Raw genomic sequence first — 26,435 nt, forward strand, 5'->3', positions numbered from 1 at the left:
TTTAAAAACACAAAAGTACAAGTTACATGAATTGTAATATGAAATGTATAGCTTACTATTAAATGAAATGGACACTTAAGAGAACAACTAAATATATTAAAACAAATGATTAACAAGTCACAACATTCAAATAAATCAGACAGACTTAAGTTCCACTCAGTTCACATTTGCTAATCATACATTACATCAAACTTGTAAAGAAGTGAAAAAGAGAATCTTATTGACCAGTCTTATAGAAAGTTGTAATTTAAGATGAATTCATGAGATATGATTTGAGGTTGTATTTAGGTGAAATATCTACAGAGCAAATGGTCTTTTGAACATTTGTAAACAATTAAAAGAAAAATAAATCTAAATTTGTATAGTAAGACTGCAACCTGCCAGAAAATGACTGTAGCTGTTGTAGTTGTTTACATAGTTGTGTTTTGACTATAACAATGTGGAGAGTATAATTCAGGAGATGGAATGTAGTTGAGCAATAATGACAATTTGGTGACAAACGTTAACTCTGCACAGACCAACACCCTCTAACAGAGTGTCAACCTGAACACAAGCCCAAAGCATTTACAGAAAAGTATTATGTTTCTGGCCATGTGGGTTTCATCCAAATGGAAAAGAAATAAAGGCATGTCGTACACTGTAATAACAATGCTATAAATACACATGCAAGAGTAGTAACAAGTCAAATGATCCTGAAAAAGCTTGAACTTAATGTACTTCAACAGTTGAATACAGGCATGTTATGTATTATACAGCGGACCTACGATTCATTGCTGACTGACAAGATAGGATCACTGTTAAGGTGCAGGTGGGGGATCGGGGGTACATTTGGGGGAAGGTGCTGTTGTGACTACGACTGTGGACACAGATTTTGGGGAGCCTGTTGCCATGTGCTGCTGGAGCTGCTGTGCCTGGACCGTCTGGATGCGAACCTAAAGGGGAGAAAGACAGTTAGTCTTAAGATGCTCGGCTCTGTGTTTATTTTACTGGCCCATAAAGCAGCTGGTTTGATTGAATAGGTTTCACTATAAAATACTTAATCATTTGCAAAACCCAAAAAGTGTAATTTAAGCTAACCTGCGTGGCCTGTCCTTGCTGCTGAAGCTGCTGGAACTGCTGTGCTGTGACAAAGCTGACCGGTTTGTTCCCTGCGATCAGCTTTGTTCCAGCAGGCATGGTGGTTAGGATGATGTTCCTGCCCAGACTGCTGATACTGCTCAGACAAAAGAGGAAATGAACAAAAACATGTCACCAGCCCAACTAACAGCTGTAGAGAAGGACAATGTAAAGGAAAAAAAAAGAATATATAATACAATAAATAAATAGGATCCAAAATGTATACTTCTGCCACTACAGTGTAAACAAAATATAAACAATAGTGGCCGTCACCTGATAATGAAAGCCCAATAGAGGTTAAGGGCCGTATTTCAATGATCTAAGCGCACAGCGTTACGTAGTAGGGGTCTGTGCGCCGGGCGCTTGGTTCAAAAGGGCTGTACTTATTTCATAGGTGTGTTTGGGCATAACATGCAAAAAACCAGAGTGTCCTCTCCCATTCCATTTAAAAGCCAGGCGCGTTTGTACCTTGGCCCATTGCTATTATGATGGTGGATTGGCACAATGGCGCAATCACTTCCCGCTGCCTTAAGATAGCAATACACCAAGAATTCACCCAAACACACCTCCCCCCCGTAAGACTAGCATGCCCATGGGCGCAAAAATGTGTTAAAGTGATTTTACTATTTAAACAACATGAGCGCAGGGTTGTCTTAAAATAGCAAAGACACTTTGCGCCGCAGTGCAAGATAGTGCCCTAAACCTCAAAGCACTGAATCTCACAGCACATTCAAATAAAATGTATAATGAAAATACCTAAATAATACAATCTTTACAACTCCTTTTACATTTTGAGTTTACTTTTATCTTTACAATCAAATGGTCTATTTTATCTGGAAAAGGTCTAAAAAAGAGAAGGTGCAGATGATGAGACTCACTTTGTGTTAAGGCTTCCTTTCACAATCGGTGTGGTTACAACACTTTTGCTCTTCAGTGGTTGGTTCAGGACAGAGATAGGTACAGTTATCCGTGCAGGTAACTTCCCCTACAGTGTTGTCAAAAAAAGAGGATTGTTCCTGAGTTGTGAGACTTTTAGAATTGATTTCCTAGACTTAAGTTAGTTCCTCATTGCTGGATTTGTTCATGAGAAAACTATGCAAATAAATAAATCAACTATTAACAGAGAGGCATTTTTCAAGAAGAATAAAGTAATTGAAATCAAATCAGATTTTTTTTATTTAGCACTTTGAGCACATGTAAATGTAGCACATCCAACTGCAACTCAAATGACCATTTATAAAACACATTTAATTTCCCTTTTGTCTTTGGGAGCCAAATAAAAAGATTTGCGCTCAGCAGTTTCTATTTGTTATCTCATCTCAGATCACATCAAAAGCATATCTTGAGTTGTTTAACATAGGCAAATGTAAGTTGTTTGTTGGAGGTTAGCTTTAAATATCATAGCTAACTAGTCTGGAGTTGCATGCTTCCTCTTACTGTAGGGGCTGGTGCTTTTGACTTTCTGCTACTTTATATCCCATGACCTAGGCAAGTGAAAATCTTTTGGTTGAACCTGCATTACAATATACCACTTATTATATGATATGATATAATGGTTTAGGACTATTTAGGATTTCTGGTGTACCATATTTGTAATCATTAAATAACATACCTTATCTGAAGGGAATGATAGACAAAACTTAACAAAAAAAACTTGCAATTTCCTTCAAATATTTAGAGAGAAACTGAATCATTTCCCTACCGTTTGTGTAGTAACCACTGTAGCTGGGACCTGCCGCACAGTGGCTGTAGCTGTTCCTAGTGTCAGAGGTGAGCACGAGACTCCAGGAGCCACTGTGATCCCCTTAGTACCGGCCACAACACTGGCAGCCATGGTTACCACATTAGCACATGTAGACGCTGTGAGTGTTTTACTGCCGGTGGTGGTGGTCATTGTGATAGTCTGACCCTGTTTCTGTGGAATAACACCAAGGCCTGGCATTATCCGAATGGTGGCACCACTCTTATCAGGGGAGGTCACGCTGGAGAAAGTCCTAGACTTTTGGTCTGCCATGGTGACAGCCAACGTGGGCATCAGACGTATTGCTGTGTCTCCTGCAGCCTTCAACAAGTTAGCGGTAACAGGGCCTGCTTTGGTGGTCTGTACTTCCCCTGTGCAGGATGTAGCACTGGAGGCAGAGGAAGGTGAAGGGTGAGGCGGCGTCACATGGAGAGTTGCTGATATGCTCTTGCTGCCTGTAGTGGCACTGCTAAGAAAGTCAGGGGTGAGTTTGACAGTTGCAACCGGGGATTTGGCAAGAGTTGCCATCATATCTGGGGTGATCCGCAGCACCGTCTGGCCTTTTGCGTCAGTGGTGATGGAGGACGGTGAAAGACGTAGGACATCTTTACCCTGGATGCGCAGATTTGTGGCTGTTATAGGAATTCCTGCTCCTCCTGTCTTCATTCCCAATTGGCCTGTGATGGACACCTTAAAAGGCAAATGACATGTGTTACTTATTTAAAGGACTTACATTTTTACAGCTCCATAACATGAAGATTTTTTTCTGTTGGTACCAGATAAGGCCAGATTTTCTCTGCAGGACAGAGGCTGAACTAAACTCAACTGAAAGACTTATTTCTGCACTGGTACTTCTAAATATGTCTAAGTTACTTATTCATTCAAATTTAGCATTAAATGTTTAAGCAGTACAATTTGTCTATCTGTTATCTACCTGTAAATAGCATTTTGTAGTTTGTTGGCATGGCTATCTCTACACATTTTAAATCTCGACAACAACCACGCTCCAGCCTGGTGGAGAAATTCTTACAGGTCAAGACTGTTCAGGAAAGCCTAACTGGCCAAATATCCTACTTGAAACAAACTGGTTCACCTGTTTGATATTCGGGCTGGTGACTCCTTGCAACATAGCAGGGGAAACAGGGTTCTTAGCTGGGCTACCAGGTGATCTGGCTTGAGGTTTGGCCACAGCTACAGCAGACACAGACAGGGTGGTCGGCACCTGGACTGGACTACTGGCAGACTGACTCCTCAGAGGCACAGAAACCACTGCCTGTTAATATAGATTTAAAAAAAACAGAATTATTATTTATTTGCAATATGCAAAAACATTAAACACAGCTCTTCATCCGATTACCTGTGAAATGCCCTTGGCTGACATTGACACCGGCATCCTGATCTGGTGAGGGGTCTGATGTACCAGTGTGGCCTGCTGACCTCCTACCGCAGAACCCAGACCAGGCTGAGTAGAAACAACCCGCACCTGAGGGAGGGAGCCTGCCGCCAGGTGACTCACTATCCGAGCTGCGTGTTGGGATGTGACTGGCTGTGAAACTGGTGGAAGAGCCTGACTGGTTGGTAAGATGGTTCCCAGTTGGGGCAACGAGGGAGGGGACACAAGAATAACACTGGGAGAAAGAGAGGAGAAAAGCCTATTTCAAATCACACAGATGGAACATGGGTGCATGTATCGCACAGTATTAATAAGAACAAAAACTCTTGGGTCACTGTCACACTTACCCAGTGCTGGTTTTGATAGTATCCGGGACTCCGGTCTTTGTTGGCGTTGTGGTTGTGCAGGGTAAGGGTGACATAGGGGTTCCAGGTGTGTTTGGGGTAGGTGTTGTGGGGGTTGGTGACATGGGATTGGAGCCTATATCCTGTCCTGCCTCTAGACATCCCGTGGTTTTATTGCTTCCATCTTTACTTCCAGACTTCTGAAAAATTAACAGGAAATTCTAGCATGTTGCTCTCAGACACTGATAAACAATAAATTAGAATTCCAAGTGGGAAAACAATAAATAACACTACAGTAGTGCAAGTGTTTTCCTTACAGTAAATCGTGTATGTTTTACATTGTGTGCAACTAGGTGTAGTTTCTAGGTGTAGACAGTGGACTCACAGGCTTAGATGCAGGTTTAGGTTTCTGCTGTAAGGCTTTTCTTGCTTTTGCAGCAGCAGCTTGAGCCTGGTGGATCCTCTCTGGATAAAAGAAACAAACATTTTTCCAAATCCTAAATACAAGGAGCATATACTATGAGACACTTTGCTCATCTCCATGTGAGTGCAATCCCACTATGGTAAAGAACAAGGTGATAGAAGGACAAAGGAATAAAAGGTTGAACATTTTCTAATTCTACACATCCATGGTTTAAACCCACACACATTATTAGAATTATATCTGTTAAGCAGATCTACAGGAAATTAAATCTTCTATTCAGACAATAGTGGATAATCAAACTAGAAAAAAAAGGTTCCTTGTTGGCTGTTTCCAATCACCTACAGGATTAGAGATCTTTACACTTCGGAACAAACTTCAAAAGGTGATCAGATAAACCCTAGTCTGGAAAATGGTTTCTTACCAAACTCCTCTTGACTGCGACTGCGGTGCAGGTAAATCCAGAGCTTGCGTCCTATGTCATACTTTACACAGGGGTCTTTCTCATAGTGAAGTCTATCCAGAGCCCCACTGACAACCGTGTTCACCTAAATGGCAAACACAACAACTTAAAGACTGCAGGCCAGTTGTAAGGTACACACAAGTCCCTATGCCAGAGTGAGCAACAGATGACAACAGAAAAAATAAACATATATATAGCACACCTGTGCACTGGTGACATCTGGAGCAAGAAACTGTGAGTCTTTCAAAAGTTCACAGATCTCTGCCCTCGTTCCTTCACCATTGGGTAACCTGGCTGCTGCATCCCGCACTATGGAAGAAAGCGGTTGGAAGTCAGAAGTGTCCCATTGGTTGCCTTTGCACACACTGAAACCTGATTCTCGGCAGCCTGACAAAGGAGTCAGAGTAAAACAGAAAGCCTAACCCAGAGAGAGAATGGTGACATATGGTGGTCGGTCTGAGCGGAGCAATGTGTGCTCCCTGGCTTTGTTGAGAGACATCTCCTTATCAAACACTCCTTTAACAGGCCCCACCACAGATTCAAAGCCGTGCATCCTAAAGGTGAAGGCTTTATGTGGCTGGTTGTATCGCTGCTGCTCCTAATAGAACAAAAAAAATGATGTATGTAAAACAGTCAAAAGAGGCAACATGTTGTAAATAACCAAAAGATTCCAGCAGCACAAACGAACCTGGATTTGAAACACTTGTCTCTCATCTCCAGTACTGGGCCGCACCACATAATCAGTTGAGCTGCTTGGTTAAAGATATTACACTGTTAACTTCAACAACCATGATATTCTAACGCAAACTGCTTTATTATGTTAATGTCAGGCAACAAATAACTATTATATTCATCAATAGTTAAACTACTGATTTTTTGATTGAGGAATTAACTATTTGCCATCTAAAATACACAAAATTAGGTTAGTAAAAAGGGCATCCTTAGTCCTACCAACAACTCAAAAAACAACCAATTAATTTACGGTTAATCAGCTAGATAATTAGTTATTTTTTAAGTGATTTTATCACGTTTGCAATGCCTTATAGATCGTTGAATCTTACACTCTCGGTATGGGAGAAGTCATCTCTAGCATGTCTTCATTTTCTGTCTGTGGAAGACAGAAAAATCCTGTTTATATTTTGTCACAAATAAAAAAAACAGTGTTAAACATTTCAACAAAAGTAAAGTAGCATAGTATAGTACAAACTGCAGAGTCATTGCTAAAAGTGTACCTGTAATATAATATTTGTACTACCTTGATAACTAAATCTTTGGAGTCCAGCCACAGCTGACAGAGTGCACTGAGATCCTTCTCTGTATCCTGAGTGGGGCCTAAAAATAAATGATTGAATTTAATCCTCATCAATACAATCGGTCTGAATACCAAGCACTGCATTAATCAGGGATTTTAATAGATGCTTCCTCTTACCAATCCACCTCCACTGCTGAGATTCATCAGCGAATTCCACAAATGGAGAAAAGCCACTGGGGAGTGCCATCATCCCATCTGATTATAACATACAGTAGATGAGTAAGATGGGGTGGATAATAAAGCCTGACCATTTCAGAGTGACCACGGCTATTTACCTTTAGTCTCTCCTGCAAGAAACTGCAAGGCTTGAAGAACCAAGTCAGACCAACATGGGACATATGAAAACCACACGTTGAGACAACTGGCTGGAGAAGACTGCCACATTTGAACTTTCTCCTCTAACTGACACACAATGACAAACATCACAATGTAAGCCTCATGTGTAGTCAGAACTGTGATTTATTTTATAATATGTATGTGAGACTCTGTAATGGGTGCATACCAGTGAAGTGCTGTTAAGGTTTTCTGCCCTTAAGATGCTCTCCAACAAGCTGAAGAAACTGATAGCTATTTCTTCAACTGGAACTGGGCTGCTCTGAGACTCTTCCACAACTCTGCAATAATAGTATGGTTCTTTACATTAGTCTTTGATTACAGGAGACCCACTAAAAATATACATATTGTCACGGCACAATCTACCTATGGGCATTTCTGCATGGCTGTCAGGCTGGGTAGGAGGGTCTTAGATGGTCACAGAGACTGGGAGTTTACAAAGAGGAAGATTGGGAGCAGCTGCTGGAGATGACAGTTTTCAGGAAGAGATGCTGTTGCTGATTGTCGCGACAGAGATCCTTTTTTCTCCATTTAGTTGTGTTATTTGTACGCGTCTTTGAATGTCTACAACTGAACTGTCAATGGAGCACCGAGGCTAACCAGCATTGGAAAACGGAGAGCGGACTGACCGGGTGATGGAGCGGAGCAGCACCGGGCAACGAAATGACAGGTAGGCCCAATTTACCTTACCTCTAGCCTAGCGCTTATCTGTGGAGATTCATAAATGCACGGACGGCCAAACTCTGGAAGACCCTAGACAAGTAACGATAGTATCAAGTTTCCCCAGGGTTGTGGTTATGCTGTGACAATATACACACACTATTTTGTAGGTATTTTTGACACCAGCATGGCATTAGACTCACTCCTCCTTAATGTTGGGCAGTGGAGTAGATGGTGTGTCTGGCAGGGAGTTGATGATGCTCGTTGGTGGAGCTGATGGGGTGTCTGAAGGTGCGAGAATTTCACAGGGATCCTCAGATTCCACTTTTATTGTCCTCATTTTCTTCTTCCTTCTTTCATCCTTTATCTTCTTCTTAGGCAGACACAGATCAAAAAGTGCTGCAAGAAAAAAAGGGAAAGAAACATATCAACTGTATGTCATGAAATCAGTGAAAGCAAGATTTTGGCTTAAGATTTATCGTAATAATTCTTTTACTTACGCACAGTCCCCTTCCGACCAATATTTGCTCTTGAAAGTATGTCTCCAAGTTGGAGATCAGAGGTCATCAAGTCTGGATGATCCTGAGTAAATCAATCATGAATGATATACTGTACAAATTAAGACAAAACCATAGTTTCCTGACACCACTTACTGGCTGTCGCTTCCTCTTCTCCCGATGGTTTTGCAGCATCGCTTTCAAGTCCTGCTCCCCTAGTTCTATTTTTTCTGTGACAAAAATAAAAACGCCTTTAGACATTTCCTCTGCTGTATTTAAACATTTGAGGAACATCATCCTTACATGGCAGAAATAACTGACCAGTAGTCTTCATGTCTTGGGTGGAGAGGCTGGGAAGAACTCTGAGCGAGACAGTGGGTGTAGGAGAGGGGGGTGATTGGGGTGCAGGAGTCCATGATGATATGTCTACAAGCATTATACAATACAACTCTTATTGGTGTCCCCAAGCTTATTGTTAGAGAAATGTTTAGAAAAAAGTATTGTTATTGGCAGTTAAGCTAATGAAAGAACAGACTGACCGTCATCATCAGATGAAGCGTTACTGTCTCCACACTCAGTTTTGACGTCCTTTAATATGCGGCTCAATCGTCTTCTCACCCTTGGCTCCCGCATTTCAATAGGAGTCTTGGTTTGTAACTTTCTTTTTGGTGGAAAGTCCAGACCACTGTGAACTGCAAACTCCAGCAACTCCTACAAAAAGAAGACACATTAAGACTAACGGCAAGAGGCCATGTGCCTTGTACCTGAAACTTTAAAAAATACCTTTCTGGAGACGAGGATGTGCTTCAACAGTTTGTGGTAATATTGCTGAAGGGAGTACAACTGTCGCTTCCTTTGGGACTTGGCACACAATTGTCTGTACTTGACCACCTCAGGATTGAAGTAACCATCTGGGTTGAGATAATGACAGTCATGATCAGGAAGTGCTTCAAAAATTAACTCAGCATGGCAAAGTTGTGTGTTGGTGTGTAAATAAGTGGATAACTAGGAAATCACCTCTGAATTGTTTTTGTGCAAGATAAAGGGGATTTCCAAAGTTAAAGTCTTTGTTGTTGAATAGGTCACTGATGGTGCTGTCCTGCTCAGCAACATTGTTGTCAGGAAACTGTGGCAAAAACTGCCGAAGGTGCTGCCTCTGGGAATCTGACAGTACTTCACTCCAGGTGCTTTCACTCATCACAGAGAAGAAAATTTCAGGCTAATGAAAACAAAAAGGTTCAATTGAATGCATCGTCTGCATTGTGTTTGACATCTGAACAATCATAAAAAGCAGAAAAGCGCATCACTGAGCGCCTGATAACTCACGTCCTCAAGTAGGTCCTCCGGAAGGTTCAATCTACAGTTCCCGAGCATGCATTCCTCTGTGATTTGTCCATCGTTTTCTTCTTTTGGATCGAGAGGGTCTGTAAGCATGTGGGTGAGGGCATCCATTCTTCTCCTGTGTACCGAGATTTAAGCCTTTCACACAGAAAAATACATGGCTAACGTTACACACTTAACCTCGTTTTAATCTGTGAACGGAAGCCAACTGATGCGTTTGCTTTCAGGGATTCTTGCAAACCATGCTGTGCTTTAGGTTTTGGAAATATCTGGTAGTTTAGTGCTACAAACGTCATAAACATTAACAAGCATTTACCAATGTCAAAACATTAGCCACTTTGTACAGTAACGTAGCGCTGCTTTGCGAGATAAACTAGCAGCTAAGTTAGCAAAGGAGCCAGGTAACAATTGGATTCCGGTTTCAACACAAACGTTATCAATATTTTTGGCAAATTTGCTTATCATGAATAAGTTGATATTGCTGGTTTAAAAACTGCTAATCGCTCTTACCTGACACTGCTTTGTGTTTAGGAAATGAAGGGGGGACTATTTTACCGACGTACCGTTTTCTTCTTCTACGGAAATTGGATTACAAACCTAACGCGTTTTACCGCCCTCCACAGGAATGTATACATAAAACTCTAAAATTATGCACAAAATATAATAACTTCGTTTCTTCTAACAGTTAACTTTTATTTATTGTACTTAGTATTATCAGAGACGGGTAAGAGCTAGCAATAGAGCTTATTTTGTATTATTATTCGTAACTTTAGGTCAGAGGAGAACATTTTTATTTAACACATTAAATCATTCACACATTAGCTAGCTAGCTGTTTCTTTGAACGAGAGCAGGAGCAGACCATGTATGTAGCGAGCAGACAGCTGAAAGCTGTCATTAATCCATGCTGACATCTTTCCCAGGGATGGCTAGGCAGTTTTAGCCATTTAGCGTTAGCATTAGTTGCTTTTTAATCTCATACACATCTATTTTATGCTGAAAAAAGAATGCAATATTTCATTTATTAGTTTAGTCTTATATACACACACACACACACGCACACACACACACAGATATGTATATCATTTATCAATTTATGTTTTTATGTATTTTTATAGTATATTTAATGTATACTCCCACATGTCCTGGACGTTTGTTATTTGTTATATTAAATCTCTTATGTCTCTATTTAATTATCTTACTTTAGTGCCATCATTTATAATGTAACAACTAAGTGCAACACAATGGTCTAGATTCCTTAACAGGAACATTTGAATTGCTGTTGCAGCTTTGTCAGCTTGCTCCACCTCTTTATGATGCTGTAATGAACAGGACTGAGCAGTCAATCCCTCTGCCTCATACCACAGTCAGAGAGAGGCACAGGACTGTCCTTCAGAAACCTTTACCAACATTGTCCTGCCTTATGTGGTGGGCATAGGCACCAGGAGTTACAGAACTAAGAGATCAACATTCTCCCATTTCCCCCAGGTTTCCTTTTAATGCTTTGGGAGAATGGCAGAAGGTGCAGATGGAGAGGAAGAGATTCAGTTCCTGCGCACGGTAAGTGATGCTGTCTGCCTCTTCTCAAAAAGTATAAAAACAGTAATTGGCCTTTTGTGTAATGAATTGTTACTTCATAATAGATGATAGACATTTACTGTTGGGTAACTTTCTTTCCATAGACTAAGCACAGATTGCCAAGAACAGGTGGCTGGTTTGGTCTGCATTGTTATCTATTTATATCCTATTAGGGTTCTTGATATACAATTACTGCTTTGTCTCAAATAAGAAATCTTCTTGTGCCAGGTGACAGTTAATACATACACATAACAAATGACCAAAACATTTAGATACAGTTACATGAAAGTATTATGACATTTTGACATGGATCACTTTACTTTGTTGACAAGTAGGACAATTTAATAAGTCTTCAAAAATGAATTGGTTCAATCAGTAGAACAAAAATCCACTGAAAGACCGAGTTCAGTTCTGATTTCTAAGAGTAGGTGTGTAAGAGGCAGTTTAGTCTATTTGTGACTTCAAACAGATCCATCCTAAAGCATGATGGGAGGTAGCCAGACTCATTTGGTGACAAAATTATGCTGGAACTAATAATTCATTAATAGTGAATGGTAGTATGAACTGGTGGGCTCAATTATACAAGAGACAAAACGTTGTGTCGATATAACCATGTTTGTTGCTTGATGTTATTCCAGATTAAATATGTGGTTCTGTTGTTTTTTGCTTTTGTAGAGAATGAAAATAGGAATGATTTAAGTATTCTAGGTAGTTTGCTATCATTTGTATTTGTATCAATAGTGTATGTACCCTAGACTTGTCCTTTAGCTCAGAAGGTGTAACCATCCATTTCCATAACTTTTTAGAAAAAATGTAATTTGACAGATTGCAGTGTCACAAACATAAATTGTTGGATTAGTGATTACTCAGGGATTTATTTGCCCAAACATCATGTCATATATACTCACTTTGTTGCTCCCTGGAAATAAATGGCTGGTACAGATGGTGGTCATCTCTTGGACATAACTTATTCTCTGCTGTTTACAGTACAGTTCTGTATGTAACTATTTGTAAACCAACATAACGTGACATTGGCAAACAGCTTGCTGTGCATGTCCCACACCAACTTTGAACATGGGCACACTTGTTCTCATGTTATTTTTCTACTGTAGGCCCAATTTGTGATTTACGTAACATGCATTTTTAAGATAAATATCTTGCTTAGGGAGGTTTCATTACATTTCAAAGTTTGAATTTAAACTTTAACATTTTGATTTTACATTACATTATAAATATTAAGTTTAAATGGAGTTTATTTTTGCTGCATTACTCACCGCTGAGCTATCAGATTTCCAGTTTAGATCTCTGGGCCAAAGCTTACAGAAGGGCATTGTGGCCTTGCAAGCTGTCTTGTGTATGTATCTTTATTTGGATAGTCAGTGTTGATACTCAACTATTGTAGATGTTCCACATAATGTCACTTGAGTTTCTCTAGACCCTGGTAACTCTATCCTGCCATTAGCATAAGCCAGGCACTGTTTATCTATAGGCTGCGTTATAAGTATCACTTCAAACTCAGATAGCCACTTGATTATAAGTTGTGTATCCTGAAGTGTGACTGCAGTCTGTGTTTATGCTTAAAGAGACATTTACTTAATATTTTATAAATAAATATAATAAGAATGAACTCATTCCAATTTTAATGTTTTCTTTTACACATTTAATCTAGCAGCTAGATCTGAAAAGCACATTTCAGTTGGCATCGCCTTGTGGCTTGTAACACCACACTAAAGTAAAATATCTTAACAATGTGTCATAAAGTTACTGTCAGTCTGTAGCAGTTCACCCTGAACTCAGAGTTCTATATATACTGTGTGGGGATTATCAGGTTCAAAGCGTGGCCCATTTCAGCACCTGCTACTTCAGCATGTGGGAATTTTACTCCTAAAGTAGTACGAGAATGTTTTTTATCAGATGCTGGTTTCAAAACATGTTAGTTTCTTATATTAGTTTTTTACATGGCAAATCTCGCAAAAACATTGTAATTTGAGATAAATACCCAGCTGCTAGCCTCATATTGTCATGTTGCATCTGTCTTTCAGTCTGTCAGCCTGTCCGTCCGTTGGTGTGTCTGCCTGTCTACACATTCTTGTCCACACTGTAAATTAGGAACAGAACACGACAGAAACTTGATACTTACTTCTGTCATATGCTATGGTAGAATTTTACTCTAAGAGTTTGCAGTCAGATGCATTTAACTTCAATATAATTGTTGTTGTAAATTATTAGGAAACTACTGACTTCATGTCTACGGTAAAGGATAGGTATTTCATTGTTATTGTTTAGTCAGATATTCGAGTAGTCCATGTGTTCAGAACATGAGATAAATGAAAAGTAAACAGACTACACCCTATTACAATACTTCAAACTCACATAGGTTTACTCCTTAAAAACACATCCTCTTAAATATATTTTATATTTATTTTGCAGAATTTGTTGCCAGTTTACAGCTTCAGAAACAAGTATAAGCCACAAATGACATTACATTACACAATAGTTTAACCCAAACACACAACTGACAACTATGTTGGACTCTTCACTAAAATAGCATTTGTTACTTACTGATAAGTGCCTTGATTATGGGAATGCATGAACCAGAAGTATTTGCAGATAAAAAACACAAACAGCTGAGCATGAAGTTTTGAGCTGAGGTGAATTTTGAATATTCCTCTTCTCAGCAAGCTGACTAATTCTATCGAATCTGTGCAATGTGGGCTATTTTTTTTAATCTGGCAGTCAAATCCTAAATATCTGTTGCTTTCCAGAAGGGGATGTGTGAACAGCAGGTGCAACAGCCTAAAATAGAGATCTGAGGGGGAGTGGCTGGTGTCTTGGAGCCAGAGAGGTGGGAGATTAGAGCTGTGCCAGTGACAGGCACAGAGAAAAACATTAACAGGACAAAAACAACTGAAGGTTGAGAAAAGTTCTGTAAGGAAACAGCTGTTTTTGCAGGTTATTTTATTCATGCATAGTCTCAAGTTGCTGTTATTTACGTTGGCCTCAATGTTGTCTCTCTGATTCAAGGTTTGTTGAATAAAACTGAATAATGTATGTGGTGGGATACAGTCAGACATCTACACTCTCTGTGTTCCTTTGTTAACTGCTTCCTTGGTATGTAGCTATGTCTGAATTAGTTTTACTTTTAATGTTACCCCTCACAAATATAAAACAGTTTGCGTCGTATAGATTTGACCTTTTGATTCCATCACAGTCGTGAATGGCAAGTTTAATAGGCTAACCCATGGAATTTAAGGCATAATGCAATCTAAGATTTGCAAAATTCATTAAAGGGGAACTCAATATTTTACACATCAAAGTCTATTTATAGGTCATGGAGAGTACTACAGTATAGAATATGTAAAAATAATTGTCAAAAACCTTTTTTGGCTCCAAAGGGAGCCTCTCAAAGTCTGACAAATTGCATCAAGTGATGTCATTTGAGGCACTGCTAGAATAAAACACCGGAAGCCGAACTGTCGGCAGTCTAGTTGCATTGTGGGTAAAGTAGGTGTCAAGGAAGAAGAATAAATAGACAAAGATAGCAATATGCTAAAGACATTGTGCATTTATCCTTGTTTTTCTTTTAATTTTAGCCTATTGTTCTTTTTGCATTGCCCCTGTTCAAATAAAGAAACATAACATAACAAAAGATGATATAGCTGGTTCTATTTTTTATACTTTTGTTGTAGCTGTTAATTGTGAGTCTGACAATTTTATAGGAGTGCAATGTTAATTGGTGTAGCATTCCTTTAAGATTTAAGTTGTGTAGGGTTAGAAGATATGTAGTTCCTTTTGTCAATTGTAATATGGTCAATCAGAGTTGGTATAGAAAACCTTTTTACGGTAAGTTTAGGTTAAAGTACTTAATTAATTGTCCAGGTCTCCATGTCAGGTTTCCCTCGGACAATTCCTGCTGGGGACCTTTGTTGTATGTCAATCCCTCTTGCTCTGTTGTCATGTTTCACCCTGAAAATTCATGCTACTTCACACTTGACTTGTTTTGTTTCTGTAGGATGATCAGGTGGTGCTGCAGTGCACTGCGTCTATTCTTAAGGAGCAGATCAAACTGTGTCTGTCATGTGAAGGATTTGGGAATCGTCTGTGTTTCCTTGAGACCACCTCAAATGCTCAGGTAGTAAAAGCATGCGTCTTAATGCATTTCTTTGAGAATTTGAGTTTCTACTATTCACCAGGTTTACTGGTTGCCCTGTGTTTCAGATTGTCCCTCCAGACCTTGCAATCTGCTGCTTCATTTTGGAGCAGTCCCTGTCTGTGCGGGCATTACAGGAGATGTTGTCCAACTCTTCTGTGGATGAGGTAAGTCATGACTAGAGGGGTATTAGTCCTCTAGTATTAGCAATTAGTACTACATGTGTATAGTTCATTCAACTGAAACTCACTTTGTTTCTTTTCTGACTTGACGGCACATGTCTTTTACTCTCCCACCTGCCAACCTTAGGCCGTCGATTTGGACAAATGGGTATGATTGCTTATTTTTCCCTATCACTGCCTAAAAATAAAAGTCTGTGTCATCTGCATTGGAGCTAATTTTTACAACCTCATTAGTGTTATTATGCATACAGTGTTAATCATACAACTTAGTTATCGTTTTGCACTTTTCACATTTTTCTTGGCTGTTTTGACATGATTTGGTTTGTTTCCTATCACTTACACCTTGCTTAGTTTTACAATTAACCAAAAGACATCATCATGTTTTTTGTTGTACCCTCTTAATACTACAAGCACATGCTTGGACTTGCCCTACCGTTATTTTAATATTAACAAGATATTACATTTTCCAGTCATCACAAGGTGGGGGTCACCGAACTCTACTGTACGGACACGCCATCCTCCTGAAGCACACTCACTCCAGCATGGTGAGCACATTTTCAATCAGTATGTGTCTACTGCTGCTACTGCTCATGTCCTCTCCTCTAAGCAGCAGTTATCCTCACAATCTATTAATCTCTAAATTGTTTGGAGTGCATGTCATCTAACAACAATATGTTATTATCCCTCTCTTTATGTTGCAGTACTTGAGCTGTTTGACTACTTCTCGCTCACTGACAGACAAATTGGCTTTTGATGTGGGCTTGCAGGAAGACTCCACAGGTGGCTATAAACTTTACTGTCCATTATGTCCAACACACGCCAATGTAGATTTCTGTATTCTAAATCTTTTTGTCCGTCACAGGAGAGGCTTGCTGGTGGACCATCCATCCTGCCTCTAAGCAAAGGTCTGAAGGCGAGAAGGTCAGGGTGGGAGATGACCTCATTCTTGTCAGTGTTTCTTCAGAGCGATACCTGGTAACCATGATTTTATTTCCTTTCACTGAAACTGACAATTTGATGTCAATAAATCCTACCAATATTATTACTTGCACTTTTTCTTAGCATCTGTCCTATGCCAGTGGGGACTTAATGGTAGATGCTTCTTTCATGCAAACGCTGTGGACCATGACCCCTGTGATGTCAGGATGTGAGCTGGCTGAAGGTCTGAAATTTAGTTGTTACGAAAAAACAGTCTCTTTGTCCATACTACTGGACTTTCCCTTAGCAATATGACTCTTTTCCTCTAGGTTTTCTGACCGGAGGGTATGTGCTGAGGCTGTTCCATGGTCACATGGATGAGTGTTTAGCAATCCCAGGTGCTGACCAAGGGGACGACCCGCGCAGGTTTGGTTGTTTTAACTTTACACTTTGTCATTTTCAACCATTTTCCAAAGCATACCATACATTTTTTTAGCATTTGCTCTACATCATGAAGCACACCTCTGGTGTTGCATTTTAGGTGATGCATGGTGTAGGAACTGTCTTGAAAGCTCTTCCACACCTGAAGCTGAAGTTTGGCTGACAAACAACCACATTTTTAATGAATAGAACAGCTCCTTATTCTTATTATAAAATGCAAATGTTCTTTTTTGCTTACATTGCTTGTTTCTCAGCCAGAGGAGTTTCCAGAGTGGTCCCTGCTTGCTGTCTGCATTACAACATGATGATGGAATAACTAACAAACTTTCATTGTAATGTGCTACCTCTCTGAAGACATTTTCAGGTGTCTGCAAATTGATGACTGGCATGTTTTTTTTCAGAGTTGCTCATTATGAAGGAGGGGCTGTATGCAGCCATGCTCGATCCTTATGGAGACTTGAGCCACTGCGTATCGCGTGAGTGTCTTGATTCCTTTTGTAAAAAACTTGTATTACAATCATTTACTTTTAGTGACTTAACAGTGTGTCCCTGTTGGCAGTTGGAGCGGAGGTCACATTAAATGGGGCCAGTCTTTCCGGATACGTCACATAACAACAGGCAGATACCTTTGTCTGGATGAAGAGAAAGGACTGCTTTTGGTGGACCCAGAGAAGGCAAATTCCAAGATGGCAGCCTTTTGCTTCCGAATTTCAAAGGTAATTGTCATGCAAAGTCAGCTGTGCCAGAAATCCATGCAGTGTTTGACACTATATTGTGCAGTGTAGAGATTCTTACCAACCTTAATGAAGAACACATTTTTTATTACAACTACAGGAAAAAATTGAAGTGATCCAGAAGCGAGACGTGGAAGGCATGGGCACGCCGGAGATCAAGTATGGAGAGTCTATGTGTTTTGTACAGCATGTTTCAACTGCCCTCTGGCTTACATATGCTGCTGTTGATGCCAAATCTGCCCGTCTGGGTCCTCTAAAGAGAAAGGTAAAGAAGAATTCAAGATGATCAGCAAAATATAAATCTCCAATGAGTGGTGGAGCAACAACAACAACTGAAAGACATTTAAGTCATCATGTACTGTTTGTATGTTTATATGTATGAGTGTTAAGTATGTACTGGTGTTTTAAGAGCACCTGTGTTCTAATATTAGGCAATACTCCATAAAGAAGGTCATATGGATGATGCACTCACAGTGGCTCGATCTCAGACCGAAGAGTCCCAAGCTGCCAGAATGATATTCAGCACAACAGGCCTCTTCAACCAGTTTATTAAGTAACCCTACTTCAGTTTATTCAAATCTTTACTAATAGGCATGTTTTTATTTTTGAGTTGCAGCATATTTGTTATGATATTCCCATGTTATTTTGATGTTTCCAGAGGTCTAGATGCTCTGAGTGGGAAAAACAAATCTTCCAACTCCACATCTCTGCCTATGGACACAGTGGTGCTCTCCCTGCAGGACCTCATTTTCTACTTCCGACCCCCTGAGGAGGAGCTGGAGCATGAAGACAAACAGTTTAAGCTTCGCTCCCTTAAGAACAGACAGAACCTCTTCCAGGAAGAAGTTGGTCTACCTACTGAGGAATGACTATTCATGAAAATGAATGAATTTAGTTTGGTTGATTTATTTCCATTCAACACGTTTTTCTTTGTTATTAACAGGGAATGATTACTCTTGTCCTGGACTGTGTTGATCGACTCAACGTGTACAACACAGCAGCCCACTTCTCAGAGTATGCTGGGGAAGAAGCCGCAGAGTCATGGAAAGAGATAGTAAATTTACTGTATGAATTGCTAGGTATGCCCATCTGTTTATTTGTACTGTTCTATGTGTTCATGGTGATTTTTGATTAGTCATTATTATTTCCCCCATATCGAGACATCTTTCTTGGTTTTGAATTTGAGGCACAACCTTTTTTTCTTCTCGTCTTTTGTGAAGCTTCCTTGATCAGAGGGAATCGGGCTAACTGTGCCTTGTTCTGTGATAACCTTGACTGGCTGGTCAGTAAATTGGATCGTTTGGAGGCATCTTCAGGTATTTAAGACATATAGAAGCTCATTTACATGTACAATGTACATTTTGTTTCTTGTTTGTTCTTTCTAAAAGCCAATAAATGTTAGACTGATCACTTAACTTGAATGATTAAAGCTTGTGTGCTGCTCTCTAGTATTAATGAATACACATAATTTGCCCTGTCACTTGAAACTGAATTTAATTAGTTACAAACAGCAAATGGGGGGATACAATAACAAGAACATCTGACAACATGATGCAATTTAAAACTACATTCCTGCAGTGCTTGCACTGCTGTGTAAAAACTGTCTTAACTTTTACAGCTGTAGATTGGTGTGTTGCATTCAATTGCAGTATATTTTTTATGTGTCCCTGTTATTGTTTACAAGGATGTATTATATTGTATTGTACAGTATGAACAGTGTCTTTATATATTGTCACATTTTTATGTCAGGAATCCTGGAGGTGTTGTATTGTGTTCTGATTGAGAGTCCAGAGGTGCTGAATATTATCCAGGAGAATCACATCAAATCAATCATCTCTCTGCTGGATAAACATGGGCGCAATCATAAGGTCAGAAACATGTAACACTGTTTGCTGACCTGTTTGTTGAGCAAACCGAATTAACTGATTGCAGTTTATATATTATATATAAAGTATTGTATTATATGAAATCCCGAGCAACAAAGCAGCACTAGAACTGTCTTCATTGATTTCTATCTCCCCTTTTTGCAGGTCTTGGATGTGCTCTGTTCTCTGTGTGTGTGTAACGGGGTGGCTGTAAGGTCAAATCAGAATCTCATCACAGAGAATCTGCTTCCAGGTCGGGACCTGCTTCTTCAAACCAACATTATCAATTATGTTACCAGGTGGGTAAATTTGTATTAGCACACTTTGGAACAGGCTTAAAAAGCTTTATGCTCTTTCTTCTGTGCTGATGCCCAGTTATGAACAATTGTTTTGTTATCTTCCTTAAGCATGAGACCCAACATTTTCCTTGGAACTTGTGAAGGATCCACACAGTATAAGAAGTGGTATTTCGAGGTGATGGTGGACCAAGTGGAGCCTTTTCTTACAGCTCAGCCATGTCACCTGCGTGTGGGTTGGGCCCTGACGGAGGGCTACAGTCCTTACCCTGGTGGAGGGGAAGGCTGGGGGGGCAACGGGGTTGGGGATGACCTCTACTCCTACGGTTTTGACGGGCTTCACCTCTGGTCAGGTAAAGTAAACATTAGAACTAATCTTTTGCATGCATTTTATCTTGTACTTTTGTGACCATACCTTACTTTTTCCAACATTATACGTTATTATAAGTTACAAAGATAAACTCCTTAAGATTTGATGTATATTGACAACATATTAATTCATTTTCTTTATACTGTATGTCCACAGGACGTGTTCCGCGTCATGTTGCCACACCTAATCAGCACATCCTGGCTGCAGAGGACGTGGTCAGCTGTTGTTTGGATCTGAGCGTGCCCAGTATTTCCTTCCGTATCAATGGGCATCCTGTTCAGGGCATGTTTGAGAACTTCAACCTGGACGGCTTGTTCTTCCCTGTTGTCAGCTTCTCTGCAGGCGTTAAGTATGACATTGTGAATTAATACAGATTAAGTATTATGAATGACTTTAATAAATGCAGTACAGTTATTAAGTTACTAATGTTAATTTTCCACTCTAACTGCAAGGTTGCGATTTCTTCTCGGAGGGCGTCATGGGGATTTCAAGTTTCTTCCACCTCCAGGCTATGCTCCGTGCTATGAAGCAGTGCTGCCAAGGGACCGTTTGCGGATTGAGCCCATCAAGGAGTATAAACATGATTTTGATGACATCCGCAACCTGTTGGGTCCAACTCAGTCCCTCTCACATACAGCCTTCACTCCTTGCCCTGTAGACACTATACAGGTAAAATCTTATTGTACACTTTTTTCATACTCATTTTTTTCACTAAACTGAATTAATTATTCTTTCAGATTGTACTTCCTCCTCATTTGGAACGGATTCGAGAGAAGCTTGCAGAAAATAGCCATGAGTTATGGGCTATTACTCGCATTGAACAAGGGTGGACCTATGGACCAGTAAGTGTTTTCAGCGTTTCCCTTAATAAATGTTTCTGTGCACACGAACAATTCCCTTAAAACATCTTTGCACTTTACTTTTTAAAATTAATGTCAAGTTCCGTGATGACAACAAGAAGCTACACCCCTGCCTGGTAGATTTCCAGAGTCTGCCTGAAACAGAGAAGAACTACAATTTAGCAATGTCAGGAGAGACACTCAAGTAAGTCAGCGCCCTCATTTAATTAAGAGCACTGTGCTTTTATCTTCTTGTATTCCTAACGCCTGATTTGATTCATTTCAAAGGACTCTCCTGGCACTGGGCTGTCATGTAGGAATGGGAGATGAGAAAGCTGAGGAGAATCTGAAAAAGACCAAACTCCCCAAAACGTGAGCTGCATGGCATTCATTTATTTTGATTCAATTTGTGACGTTGCTTCTCTTTTATAATGTATACTGTTAATGACCTTGTAAAAGCTTTCTCAGACCCATTTTAATCACAAAATATTGTTTGGTAGTTACATGCAGAGTAGCGGATATAAGCCAGCCCCTCTGGACCTCAATCATGTCAAGTTAACTCCTAATCAAAACACTCTAGTGGAGAGACTGGCAGAAAACGGACACAATGTGTGGGCAAGAGACCGGGTTCGCCAGGGCTGGACATACAGTATTGGGCAGGTACCATCCTTTGTTTTTCCAGCACTTGTACATGCTGCATGAAAGTAATTTAATTATTTTATTACAGTTTCATGTGTGCATTTTCATTGTTTTTTTCAATAGGATATAATGAACAAGCGTAATCCCCGTCTGGTTCCTTACAACCTACTGGATGAAAAGACTAAAAAGACCAACAGAGAAACAGTTTGCGCAGCTGTTCGCACTCTCATCGGATATGGTTACAACATAGAACCACCTGACCAAGAGAGCAGTAAGGTTGCACTGCTATCTACAAGCAGGATGGCAGAATAATGTTTTTAATTTTAAATTTTTATTTATTTAGTCCTAAGATTCATTATTAAAGCTACAGGCGTTTCATTAAGACTACAAGCTTTTCTATTAAGTGTTCATTACTGTGTTTGTGTTAATGTAGGTGGGCATGGACCCGCAGCTGGTGATAAGATCAGAGTGTTCAGAGCAGAGAAATCTTATGCTGTCACACAAGGGAAGTGGTACTTTGAGTTTGAGGCTGTGACAGTTGGGGAAATGAGAGTGGGCTGGGCCAGGCCCAGTGTTCGTGCAGATACTGAACTTGGTGCAGATGAGTTGGCATATGTCTTCAATGGCTTCAAGGTAGGAGAGAGACCCACTTTACGTGCTTCTAAAGGATTTCAAAGCCTCTGTAATACTTAACTCAAACATTTCCTATTCAGGCCCAACGTTGGCATGTAGGAAATGAGCCATTTGGTCGTCAGTGGCTATCTGGTGATGTGGTGGGGTGTATGATTGACCTCACAGAGATGAACATCATGTTTACACTCAACGGAGAGATGTTGATCAGCGACTCAGGCTCGGAGATGGCTTTTAAGGATATCGAAATAGGAGAGGGTAAGTACAGTAACAACTAACAGCAAATGAAGTTCTCAGGTAAAGATACTGGATATCAGCACTTGTGGATTTGTGTTTCTGATGCTGATCATGTATGTATCAAACATTCCTAGGCTTTATACCTGTGTGCTGTCTGGGCCTGTCCCAGGTTGGCAGGATCAACTTGGGTCAGAACGTCAGCAGTCTTCGTTATTTTACCATCTGTGGCCTGCAGGAGGGATTTGAACCCTTCGCTATCAACATGAAAAGAGACATTACCATGTGGTTCAGCAAAAGCCTTCCCCAGTTTATAAATGTGCCTACTGATCATCATCACATTGAGGTACTGTGCATTACTTGCTGCAGTGTTTTGATGTGATATTCCATTGTTCCATGAATACGTTAGTATTTTCTAGATTACCACTTGGCCCCCTTTAATTTATGCTCTAGGTTTCCCGTGTTGATGGGACAGTGGAAAGTGCCCCTTGTCTCAAATTGACCCACAAGACATTTGGATCTCAGAACGCCAACACAGATCTGCTATTCTTCAGACTCAGTATGCCAGTTGAGTTTCATGAGACCTTCAAAGTCCCAGCAGGGACCACTCTTCTTACTCGTGCCCTGACAATCCCTGAGGATGAGGTGCTAGAGGTGGACCCAGACTCTGACTTTGAAATACTCAAGAAGTCAGCTACTCGCAAAGAGCAGGAAGAGGAGAAGAAAGAACCCTCTGTTCCTAAAGAAATCCCTGCCATCAAAAATGGAGAAAATGAGAAGGATGCATCAACTGAGAAAAGCAAGAAGAAAGGGTTTGTATAGATTCATGTGGTAACTTGTGATGGGGTGTATGGAGGAGGGAGGCTGGGATATTTTTGTTTACATTTTTACATATAGGGATTAATTGCTGCCATTATTTACAGATTCCTTTTCAAGGCTAAGAAGGCTGCATTAGTAACTCCCCCACCTGTTATCAACATTCCCCGCTTAGTAGAAGATGTGGTGCCAGATGACAGGGATGACGTAGACATCATCCTCAACACTACAACAGTATGACTATATCAAATCATGCCCATTTGCTCGTTTGTGCTTATACTGCTAACTGTAGATGCAATTAAATAACAATATAAACAATGTGACCTTTATTACAGTATTTTTCAAATTGAACTTTTTTTAACATGTGTGTTAAATCATCTTTACCTGAAACTGTACTGATGTTAATTTCGCACTCACCTCATTCCTTTACCAGTACTATTATTCTGTGCGAGTGTTTGCGGGGCAGGAGCCCGGTGGCGTGTGGGTGGGCTGGATAACGCCTGACTATCACCAGTATGACCCACATTTTGACATCAGCAAAGTGAGAAATGTAACAGTCACTGTAGGTGATGATAAAGGAAACATTCATGACAGGTATGTTACTCTTCTCTAGACAGAAAGCAAAAAAGTGTGTGTTTTCTTTGAAAATGAAAAAAAAAGCAACGTTTCTGTCTTCCTTAGTGTAAAACGCAGTAACTGCTACATGGTATGGGGAGGAGAGTTCAGCAGCTCCCAGCAGACCCGAGTCAGTCAAGAGGATTTTGTGATTGGCTGTCTTATTGATTTGGACACAGGACTCATGACTTTTACTGCTAATGGAAAAGAGATTAACACATTTTACCAGGTCAGATAAGCCTCATTCTGCTATTCAAACAGTTCCTTGTTTATAGTCTTGGTCATTTAATGCAACTATGTTCCCTTTTTGCAGGTGGAGCCCAACACAAAACTTTTCCCAGCTGTCTTTGTCCTTCCTTCCAGTCAGAACATGATTCAGTTTGAATTAGGCAAGCTTAAGGTCAGTCACAAAAATAACCAAATTACAATTACCAACTTTGTTATGTAACTGTCCTCTCTAATACAGTACATAATTTGTCTTCTTTTACTTGTCTTTTTAGAACATAATGCCAATCTCAGCTGCCATGTTCCGGAGTGAACGTAAAAACCCTGTACCCCAGTGCCCTCCTCGACTGGATGTCCAGATGTTAACCCCAGTCATCTGGAGCCGCATGCCCAACCACTTCCTGGCTCCAGATACAGGACGTGTTAGTGAGAGACTGGGTTGGATTGTTCAGTGTCAGGAGCCACTCACCATGATGGCCCTCCATATCCCGGAGGAAAACAGGTCAGAGCTACATCACTCAGCATGTATCTGTTGCATTGTTAGGAGGTACAAAAATGCATTGCTTTCTTTTTTTAGGTAAAATTAACCACTTTGTATCCTCTAGGTGTATTGACATCCTTGAACTGTCTGAACGCATGGACTTGCTGAAGTTCCACTATCACACTCTGAAGCTGTATGGCTTAGTGTGTGCTTTGGGAAACAATCGTGTGGCTCACGCTCTGTGCAGCCATGTGGATGAGTCCCAGCTTTTCTACGCCATAGAGAACACCTATCTACCTGGACCAATGAGGAGCGGCTTCTATGACCTGCTTATCAGCATGCACCTGGAGTCTGCTAAGAGGAACCGGCTGGGAACCAACAAGGAATTTATAGTGCCAATGACAGACGATACACGCAGCATTACTCTGTACTCTGACAAATCTCATGCCTTACCTGGGGTTGGCCTCACTACATGTCTGCGTCCTAAACTCCATTTCTCCTCTATTGGGTTTGTTGGAACAGATCCAGACATCTACACACTAAGTCCAGTCATACCCTTACAGGTAAGGTTGAACAGGTTTTGCATTTTAAGGAAGTCTTGAGTCAGTTATACTCACAAATGTGATTGTATTTCCAGGTGCTAAAGACAAAGGCCCTGAACATGCTTACTGAGGCTGTGCAAGATGGAGGTCAAGCCATGAGAGATCCTGTGGGAGGTAGTGTTGAGTTTCATTTTGTTCCAATCTTGAAGCTCATCAGTACCCTCCTCATCATGGGTGTGTTTGATGATGAAGATGTCACACACATCCTAAAGATGCTTGAGCCCACAGTCTTCAGTGGCAAGAAAGCAGAGGAGCCTGCTGAGGAGGATGCCAGTTTGAAAGAAGAGAAGGAACAAAAAACACCCCTAAAAGTAGGAGTGGTGAAGGAAGAGGAACATGAAGCCATGTGGGAAGAAGAAGAGGAATTTGAGGATGGTGGCTTGGGTGAAGAGGAAGAGGAAGAATTGGAGGAAGAAGAAGAATTAGAAACAGAATCCATCATGCCGCCTGAAGAAATGGTTGAACAGACAGAGCAATTAAATGGTGAGAAAGGAGCCGAGGAAACAGAGAAAGAGATTAGAGAGGAGAATAAAGAAGAACATCTAGAACAAGGACTGTTCCAGATGAAGCTACCAGAGTCTGTCAAATTGCAGGTATGACTGGTCTTTGTGGAAGATACAAAAATTATCTTCATTCCAGTGACACTGTTAGTGGTATAGTATTAGTGATTCACTTCACTTTTGTTCTTCAGATGTGTACTCTACTGCAGTATTTCTGTGACTGTGAGCTGCGTCACAGAGTGGAGGCCATCACTGCCTTTTCAGACCAGTTTGTCGGCCAGATACAGTCCAACCAGAGGCACCGCTACAATGAACTTATGCTGGCCTTTACCATGAGTGCAGCTGAGACTGCTCGCAAGACCCGTGAATTTCGCTCCCCACCACAGGAGCAGGTACACCCACACAAATGCACACAAAGGGAGTAGAGTGCATTTGTTGATTAATTGTATCTCCATTCTAGAAACATGGTTTAAAAAAGCTAGTAGGAATTTATCCTGCATTTCTGCACTACTTACTTTGTTCATTTGTATTTGATTTATTATTGTAGAATACTGGGCAAATGTTGATGACATAATAACAAAATGAGAACTTTTCAGTACAGCTGTTTGAAAAAGTGCTTACGCTGGAAACATTCACAGAAGAGTAAGGGTGTCCACTATATCCTACCAAAGAAACTCCTTAAATAACTCTTCCTAAGATCA

The 26,435-nt window shown here is 40.4% G+C and overlaps 2 protein-coding genes across 10 annotated transcripts in view; one reads left to right on the forward strand and one right to left on the reverse strand.

The window, feature by feature from the left end:
- Window positions 1-75: 75 nt before the first annotated feature.
- nfrkb (nuclear factor related to kappaB binding protein) lies at window positions 76-13,962 on the reverse strand. 3 transcript variants are annotated; one of them, XM_032533029.1, is made up of 27 exons: window positions 13,760-13,962; window positions 13,197-13,295; window positions 9,607-9,759; window positions 9,298-9,499; window positions 9,064-9,191; window positions 8,820-8,991; window positions 8,602-8,706; window positions 8,437-8,510; window positions 8,284-8,365; window positions 7,987-8,182; window positions 7,293-7,404; window positions 7,066-7,192; window positions 6,908-6,985; window positions 6,734-6,810; window positions 6,540-6,586; window positions 6,167-6,227; window positions 5,902-6,076; window positions 5,681-5,787; window positions 5,440-5,563; window positions 4,980-5,059; window positions 4,598-4,794; window positions 4,215-4,485; window positions 3,951-4,130; window positions 2,819-3,547; window positions 1,995-2,101; window positions 1,078-1,216; window positions 76-932 (listed from the first exon to the last, which is right to left on the reverse strand). In XM_032533029.1, exons 3-27 carry the CDS (start codon window positions 9,730-9,732, stop codon window positions 798-800), a joined length of 3,831 nt encoding a protein of 1,276 aa, XP_032388920.1. In that variant the 5' UTR covers window positions 9,733-9,759; window positions 13,197-13,295; window positions 13,760-13,962; the 3' UTR covers window positions 76-797. The 3 variants fall into 3 exon arrangements, with proteins under 3 accessions (XP_032388920.1, XP_032388921.1, XP_032388918.1); XM_032533030.1 differs by lacking the exons at window positions 13,197-13,295; window positions 13,760-13,962 and adding an exon at window positions 10,132-10,217 and having other exon boundaries at window positions 1,078-1,213; XM_032533027.1 differs by lacking the exons at window positions 13,197-13,295; window positions 13,760-13,962 and adding an exon at window positions 10,132-10,217.
- Window positions 10,956-26,435, forward strand: part of LOC116700122 (ryanodine receptor 1) — a 47,097-nt gene continuing 31,617 nt past the window's right edge. For 6 of the 7 annotated variants that reach the window (XM_032533020.1, XM_032533023.1, XM_032533024.1 and 3 more), the window contains exons 1-38: window positions 10,956-11,179; window positions 15,210-15,329; window positions 15,416-15,514; window positions 15,657-15,677; window positions 16,000-16,074; window positions 16,231-16,309; window positions 16,392-16,504; window positions 16,592-16,691; window positions 16,777-16,873; window positions 17,290-17,364; window positions 17,448-17,604; window positions 17,723-17,887; window positions 18,054-18,175; window positions 18,281-18,467; window positions 18,566-18,701; window positions 18,843-18,938; window positions 19,372-19,490; window positions 19,653-19,786; window positions 19,895-20,136; window positions 20,310-20,502; window positions 20,606-20,822; window positions 20,891-20,995; window positions 21,094-21,197; window positions 21,281-21,364; window positions 21,493-21,652; window positions 21,755-21,902; window positions 22,065-22,264; window positions 22,345-22,519; window positions 22,633-22,841; window positions 22,949-23,307; window positions 23,419-23,545; window positions 23,745-23,905; window positions 23,993-24,155; window positions 24,240-24,326; window positions 24,427-24,653; window positions 24,757-25,195; window positions 25,270-25,827; window positions 25,926-26,126. In XM_032533020.1, coding sequence (XP_032388911.1) covers window positions 11,132-11,179; window positions 15,210-15,329; window positions 15,416-15,514; window positions 15,657-15,677; window positions 16,000-16,074; window positions 16,231-16,309; window positions 16,392-16,504; window positions 16,592-16,691; window positions 16,777-16,873; window positions 17,290-17,364; window positions 17,448-17,604; window positions 17,723-17,887; window positions 18,054-18,175; window positions 18,281-18,467; window positions 18,566-18,701; window positions 18,843-18,938; window positions 19,372-19,490; window positions 19,653-19,786; window positions 19,895-20,136; window positions 20,310-20,502; window positions 20,606-20,822; window positions 20,891-20,995; window positions 21,094-21,197; window positions 21,281-21,364; window positions 21,493-21,652; window positions 21,755-21,902; window positions 22,065-22,264; window positions 22,345-22,519; window positions 22,633-22,841; window positions 22,949-23,307; window positions 23,419-23,545; window positions 23,745-23,905; window positions 23,993-24,155; window positions 24,240-24,326; window positions 24,427-24,653; window positions 24,757-25,195; window positions 25,270-25,827; window positions 25,926-26,126 — 6,102 coding nt within the window. In that variant the 5' untranslated portion in view covers window positions 10,956-11,131. The remainder of the gene's footprint in view (window positions 11,180-15,209; window positions 15,330-15,415; window positions 15,515-15,656; window positions 15,678-15,999; window positions 16,075-16,230; window positions 16,310-16,391; window positions 16,505-16,591; window positions 16,692-16,776; window positions 16,874-17,289; window positions 17,365-17,447; window positions 17,605-17,722; window positions 17,888-18,053; window positions 18,176-18,280; window positions 18,468-18,565; window positions 18,702-18,842; window positions 18,939-19,371; window positions 19,491-19,652; window positions 19,787-19,894; window positions 20,137-20,309; window positions 20,503-20,605; window positions 20,823-20,890; window positions 20,996-21,093; window positions 21,198-21,280; window positions 21,365-21,492; window positions 21,653-21,754; window positions 21,903-22,064; window positions 22,265-22,344; window positions 22,520-22,632; window positions 22,842-22,948; window positions 23,308-23,418; window positions 23,546-23,744; window positions 23,906-23,992; window positions 24,156-24,239; window positions 24,327-24,426; window positions 24,654-24,756; window positions 25,196-25,269; window positions 25,828-25,925; window positions 26,127-26,435) is intronic. The other variant, XM_032533021.1, reaches the window with a different exon arrangement.

This window comes from Etheostoma spectabile, chromosome 13, assembly GCF_008692095.1.
Source record: "Etheostoma spectabile isolate EspeVRDwgs_2016 chromosome 13, UIUC_Espe_1.0, whole genome shotgun sequence".
NCBI lineage: Eukaryota > Metazoa > Chordata > Actinopteri > Perciformes > Percidae > Etheostoma > Etheostoma spectabile.

Bases quoted from the DNA above. Each gene is read 5' to 3' on its own strand.
- nfrkb (XM_032533029.1), bottom strand. From the start codon at position 9,732: ATGGATGCCCTCACCCACATGCTTACAGACCCTCTCGATCCAAAAGAA. The intron at 9,500-9,606 runs GTGAGTTATCAG...TGTTTTCATTAG, and splicing joins CGGAGGACCTACTTGAGGAC to CCTGAAATTTTCTTCTCTGT. The intron at 6,228-6,539 runs GTAAGATTCAAC...TTAACCAAGCAG, and splicing joins ACTTCTCCCATACCGAGAGT to CTCAACTGATTATGTGGTGC.